This window comes from Cephus cinctus, unplaced genomic scaffold (genome assembly GCF_000341935.2).
Source record: "Cephus cinctus unplaced genomic scaffold, Ccin1 Ccin1_scaffold1966, whole genome shotgun sequence".
Lineage (NCBI taxonomy): Eukaryota > Metazoa > Arthropoda > Insecta > Hymenoptera > Cephidae > Cephus > Cephus cinctus.
The window spans coordinates 1-7,889 of NW_014334076.1; the positions used below are offsets into that span (position 1 = coordinate 1).

General features: G+C 46.9%; 2 protein-coding genes across 4 annotated transcripts; both read left to right on the forward strand.

Moving 5' to 3' along the window:
• The first annotated feature begins 5,089 nt into the window (after positions 1 to 5,089).
• LOC107273998 lies at positions 5,090 to 6,428 on the forward strand. Of its 2 annotated transcripts, XR_001539389.1 has the most exons (4): positions 5,090 to 5,627; positions 5,719 to 5,783; positions 5,870 to 5,928; positions 6,012 to 6,428. XR_001539389.1 is itself a non-coding variant. In XM_015752708.1 (3 exons), the coding sequence occupies exons 1-3, from the start codon at positions 5,630 to 5,632 to the stop codon at positions 6,423 to 6,425; spliced, it is 627 nt and encodes a 208-aa protein (XP_015608194.1). In that variant the 5' UTR covers positions 5,090 to 5,629; the 3' UTR covers positions 6,426 to 6,428. The 2 variants fall into 2 exon arrangements, 1 of the variants encoding a protein (XP_015608194.1); XM_015752708.1 differs by having other exon boundaries at positions 5,090 to 5,783.
• Positions 6,429 to 6,641: 213 nt separating this feature from the next.
• On the forward strand, positions 6,642 to 7,811 carry LOC107273999. 2 transcript variants are annotated; one of them, XR_003061699.1, is made up of 4 exons: positions 6,642 to 6,865; positions 6,957 to 7,021; positions 7,108 to 7,166; positions 7,395 to 7,811. XR_003061699.1 is itself a non-coding variant. In XM_015752709.1 (3 exons), exons 1-3 carry the CDS (start codon positions 6,868 to 6,870, stop codon positions 7,806 to 7,808), a joined length of 627 nt encoding a protein of 208 aa, XP_015608195.1. In that variant the 5' UTR covers positions 6,642 to 6,867; the 3' UTR covers positions 7,809 to 7,811. The 2 variants fall into 2 exon arrangements, 1 of the variants encoding a protein (XP_015608195.1); XM_015752709.1 differs by having other exon boundaries at positions 6,642 to 7,021.
• Positions 7,812 to 7,889: the final 78 nt, after the last annotated feature.

Sequence of the window (7,889 nt, forward strand, 5' to 3'; positions counted from 1 at the left end):
AGGTAGCGCTTTAATTATGTACCTCATTTTTTCTTGTTCACTTAAAGATCCTCCGGCGGCTTTAAGTTGATTGCAGTTTTTCATAAAATCCGCAAAAAATTCTTCTACTGATTCATAATTTTTTAGCTTTACATCTTCCAGCTTTCCTCTACATACAATTTGTAAAGCTGTAGATTTTGTGGAGTATATACTCTTAAATTTCTCCATGATCTCGAACGTAGTTTTACAGTCACGAATGTATTCTAACTGTTTATCTGATATTGAACTTATCACTATAGTCTTTGCTTTCAAATCACTTTTTTTCCAACTGGCTTCTGTGTCTTCTTGTGTTCTCTCTCTAATGGCTTGATCTTTACATTCCTTATATTCAAGAATATTTAGTATTCTAAATTCCCAACTTGGATAGTTACTACCATCAAACACTGGTATATGCACGTCATCAATCTTCACTTGTTTAGCCATTTCAAATTCTATTTCCTTTTGTAGCGTCAGCACCTCTCTTAATGTTCTCAAAAACACTTTTCTTATGTAGTTTCTCGCCTTTTTGCTTAACTCAAGATTTTCACTATTCACTTCCTTAGTTAATTCTTCTTCTGATTTTTCTTTTTCTTGAATATTTTCCATTAACTTATTCACTTTTTTAATTAAGACGAGAATCAACAAACTACGATAATCAACAATTTTCTTTTTCTTTAACCACGCTCTGCTACCATGTTGGATTTATTATGCACGTGGTAAAAGAAATGGATACTGGGTTTATTTCAAGAGGTGATTTATTCAAAAATACTTATTTTCAAGAATATTGAGCCTCATACTCGTCGCGGTCAGATCGCGCAGTATAGAATAGAGAGAGTGAGGTAGGGCGGTGCTCTGTGCCGCTCGCACTCACGTCGCGTGATGCGCTCTGGAGGGGAGGCGTTTACGTGTGTATATTATCATATGTAATCCAAATGTATCATTCTTCCAACAACAGAGAAAGAGAGAGACAGACAGACAGACAGAGAGACAGAGAGACGTACAGTTACGTACAGACGTACATATCACGACGTACAGAAATAATACCAGACCGGACCCAGACAAACTTGTATGATGCAGCGGCAGCTTTAACCTTGGTGCGGCGTAAGAGATCATATTTATGCGGTGGTAGAGACTCCTTTAACTTAGATATTCCCACGAGCAGCAATAGAGAAAACATCAGCTACGGTGAGATTACCCTTGGATTGTTCCTTGGTGATAATGAAATCTCGTACTGGTATTGACTTTAAGGTATTTAATATATATTTTTGGTCCGCGCTGGACGCGGTCCAAAACGTGGGACGTGGCCTCACGTGGGGCGTGGCCTCCCACGGTGGGGTGGCGGTGGCTGTGGGCATTGACATTTTCAATGCTTTTAACACCCTGCCCTGGGGGACATCAGGGGGGCGCTCGGCCGCCATCAGGTGCCCCTTTACCTACGGAGGTTGATCGGGTCTTCCCTGCGAGAAAGGACGGTAGAATACCGGGATGGGGAGGGAGTCTCCCACGTTAGGGGCTTCGGATGCGGGGTCCCGCAGGGATCGGTGTTGGAGTCGACGCTGTGGGCCCTCGCGTACGACGCCGTACTAGGAATGGGCCTGCCCGCCGGCGTGGACCTTGTGTGCTATGCAGATGACACGCTGCTCCTCGCCGGCGAGGCATCATGGGGAAGGGCCGTCCGACTGACGGAGATGAAGGTAGCCTGCGTCGTCGCGGTGATCCGGGCCCTGGAGACGATGTGGGTGTATGACCGCCGTCTGTGCGGCCTACCGCCTCCCGGAGCCCGGATCGGGATAGGAGAGGCCCAGGTGGGGATCGGGAAATCCATGAGATACCTCGGTCGCACCCTAGACAGCCATTGGAGCTTCGTGGCTCACTTTGAGGGACTGGGCCCGCGGGTTGAGGGGGTGGCCGGGGCGCTGGCCCGACTGCTCCCCAACCTGGGTGGGCCCAGCCAAAAGGTCCGTCGCCTCTATATGGGGGTCGTGCGGTCGATGGCGCTGTACGGAGCGCCGGTATGGGCTGGGGATCTAGTGGCCAGCCGCCGGGGGCGCACTAAGATACAAAGCCTCCAAAGGCGGCTGGCTGTGAGGATCATAAGGGGGTACCGCACGGTCTCCCATGAGGTGACGGGGGTGCTGGCGAGGGTGATTCCCTTCGACCTCCAAGCCAGATTGGAAGCTCGCGTGTATCGCAAATTGCGCGGTGCACGGTGAGGTCGGGGAGAGAACGCTTGCTGGCACGAAAGGTGCGAGTCCTGAGGCTCCAAGCCCGGCAGGACGTGGTGGCTGAGTGGCGTGAGTTTCTGTAGTGCAGCCACAGCCATCGGACTGTCGGGGCAATTCTGGCCAACTGGGAGGGTTGGCTGGGTCGTGGCTGGGGGAGGTTAACCTTCCGCCTCATTCAGGTGCTCACCGGGCATGGGTTCTTCGGTGGGTACCTGCGTAGAATATGCAGGGAGGCGGCGGCGCGGTGCCACCATTGCGGAGCCAACCAGGACACTGCGCAACACACCTTGGAGGCGTGCCCTACCTTCAGCGGGGAGCGCGGTGTCCTGGTTGGAGTCATAGGGGGGGATCTCTCGCTGCCTGCCGTCATTAATAAGATGGTGGGCAGCGAGGGAGGATGGAATGCGGTTGCCTCCTTCTGCGATGTAGTTATCTTGTGGAAGGAGGCCGCCGACAGGGCGAGAGGGCGTATCCCACGGGGAGGGCACGGGCGGGGAGAGGGGGTCGTCGGAGAATGCGTCCCCCTCCCCCCAAGCCGTAACAGGCCACAGTCCGCGGAAATGGGGCTCCGCGGTCCTTGCACTTGGCAAGTGGGGAGGAAGTCGGGAGTAGTGAGAGTCCCTTTCTAGGGGATAGAGAAGGTTCGTGAGGCGAGGGTGTCGGGGGTCCCGGTAGCGTTCGTATGAGATCCCGGGGCCCCCTTGTTGAGCCCTAGGTGGGTCACCGTGGGGGTTTTAGTGGGTAAGATTCCCACACTATAGTGCCCCCCCCCCAAGGGGGTCGGGGTATCTTGGTGAAGATTTCCCCCACGTTAAAAAAAAAGGTTGGGTGGGTCCCCTTCGAGGTACCTCACCCCTTCAAGGTGTCGTCCCCTTCGAGGTGTCGTCACCCTGTCATGGTGAAGGGGCTTGCGTGTATTAATGACCCTCGAGGCTATACCAGCGAGGGCCTTGGCCCCTGGCAGGTACGACCATGTCGGACAGGTTCGGGGTGAGGTATCAGACTAAGAACGGCACAGCCTCCAAACCCAAGGTGTCAAGATACTGTGCCGAGGGGTGCATGGCTGCGTGGAGGTGAAATAGCGCAGTCGCGAACGGTTCCTCCGGTGGCACCTACCGAAACCACAGAATTTTTACGCTTACCTGGGTATGGCGGCTATGCCCAGGTGGACCTTTATTTCTGAACTTACACGTGGGAACACTATGGAAGATTCACTAAATAAACAAACTAAATAAATTGAGAAGGGTGGTGAAGGGAGTGGGGAGAGCGAGAGAGGGGCAGGCGCGAGCACCTCAGTGGTGCGGGACAGGCGATGGTGGTGGTGGGGGATATGCTACCCCCGCCGGCGCCGAGTGGTGTCCAGATACGCATAGACCACTTGCCCACGGAACCAGATGCGCACGGACCGATTGCCCACGGCCCACTTGCCCACAGACCCAGTTGCCCACGGACCACTTGCGCACGGATTGAAATCGAATCGACAGATTGAATGATGCCCAGTTGCGCACAAACCCAAATAAACACAAAAGCGAATTTCTACCTCCTGAACGATATTCGATCAGTAATTTAAGGATATTGTAAGTTATCATTATCTGACGGAACCTTTTAAGACATTTAATGCTCTCTTCAGTCGGCCTCGCTCGCTTCGCTCGCTCGCCGACGATATACTTATCCACTAACCTACCCAGTCTCCGAGATTTAAACATTCCACCCTATCGTAACCTTGCAGCCGGTAGCGAAATGCAGTAGATCTTCGACCTTGTCATTCTTTAGATTATGAGCCTGGTGCCTGATAGGACCAGAGCCATTCAAATTAGCTTAAGTTTCCTACTTGGTAAGCTGATTAGGGCAATTCAATCCTGAGAGGAGCTGTGACTGAACAGAGGAAAGTCTAGGAAGCGTGCAAGGATTGAATCCCAGTAAACGGCATAATAAGTTATATTAATCACAATGTTTGAATTTTTGTTTCAAGGGTTTATAATAATTAATATAGCTTAACTCCATGTGAGAGATGATAAACCGTTCTTTAATGAGATACAATGATAAGCAGCTAAATTAGAGTCATGCTTGATTGAAATAAGGCAGAACAGATGTTCAGGAAGTTGGAAAAAATAGTCTTGAACGGATATGAGTATAGATTTCTAGTTTATTCATTAGCATCTGTAAAAGTAATTGAGCATATAAGCATTGATCATATAATTAGTAGATCATCGAAGCACGAAGCTGTAGACAAACGGTGAGTAAGTTATCAGACCAAAATAAGGGTTGATAAATAATTGAACATCCAATCTTATAAAAAAATAGAATCAAAATACTAGAATTTGGTACAGAAATGATTGGATGAATGTAGAAGCGTGAAAATTACGAAGCAAAGCTAGTTGAATGCTATCTGTTGAATAAAAGATAATTTTTATAGACAGAGAAAAGCTATTATTGGTAACAGTGATACATGTACAATAAAATATCGTTATTGGTCCGTTGCAATAAATAGAATCTGTGAGTTGCTATATTAATTGAGAGTTCAATAGTTGATTCACAAATTAACAAGAGTAGTTACATACCACTTCTGGCCGTCACAACAAACCCCCGACACTATCTCCCATGAGTCATGTAGCGCGCAGCGCTCTGGCTCTCCACGCCGCGCTATGACGTCACCCGCCTCGCCGATGTGGGCAGCTCTCCCCACCCCTCAGCCATGAGGCGATGCCCCACCATGCGGTCCTAAGGCGCGAAAATTCCCAGCTGCATGTCCCCAGGGGGCATACCACGGTCGGTAATTATACACTGACCCCCTGTCGGTAACCTTTTTAATTACCCTAAGGAGGTAGCGTGGTAAAGTAGAATACGGTTCTTTTTTTGTAAGAAATACCTTATATTATACAAGTATCGCACGTATTAGCGATACTTTTTCGATACTTTTAGCTATCGATGTGTGGATAGCCAACCCTCTAATACTTTGCTCGGGGTGAATTCTCCACATACCACGTAACTGTTGGAATGATGGTACCCTTCTTTTGGATCATCTAGCGAGCGATGCGCCAAATACATCAGGCGTGGGGGGTACCACTGGCTTAGCAGCGTAAACTGCTACATGTGTCTCTTATTTGCAACTATGCAAAAAATCAGGGCTATGGTGGGGAAAACGATGGTTACCTTTGAGATGTCTTCGCAGCATCTCGTCAGTACATTGGTGACAATTCAGAAGGGCACAAAGGTGATATAAAATTGAAGAGACTGGTGATAGGAGAAACAACGGTAGGTGTAAAAAAAGTTCTTGTTCCCGCTTTCTACCATTTTTATTTTATCTAACGTTTACCCTGTTTTCTAGGCTAATTCGGGAAAAGAAAAAGAGAGTGCAGAAAAAAAGAAAATATTAATAAAGTGGTATGCATATCGGTGTTGAGCTTATATACATTTTTTTTATTAGATTAAAAAAAGCGATTTTGTATCTGACATCTTTGACATTTATTTCTAGACATTACAAAAAAAGGACGAACCGCACCAGGTCCCTTCAGACTACAGCCGAGTGTCACCGCAGCTGTAAGTGTAATAATTTTAAACCTGCACAGGTTTTTATTTGATTTAAAAAATTGTATATATCCGACACCTTTTACGCTTATTTCTAGACGCTGCAAGGACGCATAGCGCCACCAGACGTAATCGTCAGCTATATATTACGGAACCGGTAAGTGTAATAATTTTAAGACTACACTGTTTTGTATTTACTTTAAACATATTTATTAACAAAAAAAAACTGAAATGTTACAGATTATGGCACCAATACGACCGGATACATCGCACGAGGGGGCAGAAGGACCATTCGAGGGGCCACTGCTTGATGGAATACCGCCGCCCCTCAATGCTTTCTTCGCCTCCTTTCATGAAGGGCAATGCTTGTTCGGGTGTTTATACGTGCGGGGCGTGGAGGAGGATCTATGCTACGGGTGCATGCGCGCGCAGACCGCCGAGCACAGGGCCCAGTACACAACGCATGTAATACACTACTTACAGATTGACCCCGCAATAGATCTGCGCGTGGACATCTGTGTACGCTGTGCTCGGTGTGTGATGCACGCGTATGCACCCGGCGACTGCATAGTCTGCATAGGCTACTTCTGTGATAACAGGGAGGTGTTATTAAGGCAGGGGGTTGCAGAAGTTCCTCCCCCGCCCCAGTTATGAAATGTATATATTGAGACGTTTCGTGATTTTCCAGTGTTAGGAATCACGAGACTTTTTATAGGGTTTGTGCACTGGGCAGGCGTTTTTAGAAACAATTTAGACACTTGAGTTTGTGAAATAATAAAATAATGATATATTGTCCTATAAATTACAGACTATATAACCTTAATATTCTATTTTGGTATTTCTCTCACACATACGATGGTTACCTTTGAGATGTCTTCGCAGCATCTCGTCAGTACATTGGTGACAATTCAGAAGGGCACAAAGGTGATATAAAATTGAAGAGACTGGTGATAGGAGAAACAACGGTAGGTGTAAAAAAAGTTCTTGTTCCCGCTTTCTACCATTTTTATTTTATCTAACGTTTACCCTGTTTTCTAGGCTAATTCGGGAAAAGAAAAAGAGAGTGCAGAAAAAAAGAAAATATTAATAAAGTGGTATGCATATCGGTGTTGAGCTTATATACATTTTTTTTATTAGATTAAAAAAAGCGATTTTGTATCTGACATCTTTGACATTTATTTCTAGACATTACAAAAAAAGGACGAACCGCACCAGGTCCCTTCAGACTACAGCCGAGTGTCACCGCAGCTGTAAGTGTAATAATTTTAAACCTGCACAGGTTTTTATTTGATTTAAAAAATTGTATATATCCGACACCTTTTACGCTTATTTCTAGACGCTGCAAGGACGCATAGCGCCACCAGACGTAATCGTCAGCTATATATTACGGAACCGGTAAGTGTAATAATTTTAAACCTGCACAGGTTTTTATTTGATTTAAAAAATTGTATATATCCGACACCTTTTACGCTTATTTCTAGACGCTGCAAGGACGCATAGCGCCACCAGACGTAATCGTCAGCTATATATTACGGAACCGGTAAGTGTAATAATTTTAAGACTACACTGTTTTGTATTTACTTTAAACATATTTATTAACAAAAAAAAACTGAAATGTTACAGATTATGGCACCAATACGACCGGATACATCGCACGAGGGGGCAGAAGGACCATTCGAGGGGCCACTGCTTGATGGAATACCGCCGCCCCTCAATGCTTTCTTCGCCTCCTTTCATGAAGGGCAATGCTTGTTCGGGTGTTTATACGTGCGGGGCGTGGAGGAGGATCTATGCTACGGGTGCATGCGCGCGCAGACCGCCGAGCACAGGGCCCAGTACACAACGCATGTAATACACTACTTACAGATTGACCCCGCAATAGATCTGCGCGTGGACATCTGTGTACGCTGTGCTCGGTGTGTGATGCACGCGTATGCACCCGGCGACTGCATAGTCTGCATAGGCTACTTCTGTGATAACAGGGAGGTGTTATTAAGGCAGGGGGTTGCAGAAGTTCCTCCCCCGCCCCAGTTATGAAATGTATATATTGAGACGTTTCGTGATTTTCCAGTGTTAGGAATCACGAGACTTTTTATAGGGTTTGTGCACTGGGCAGGC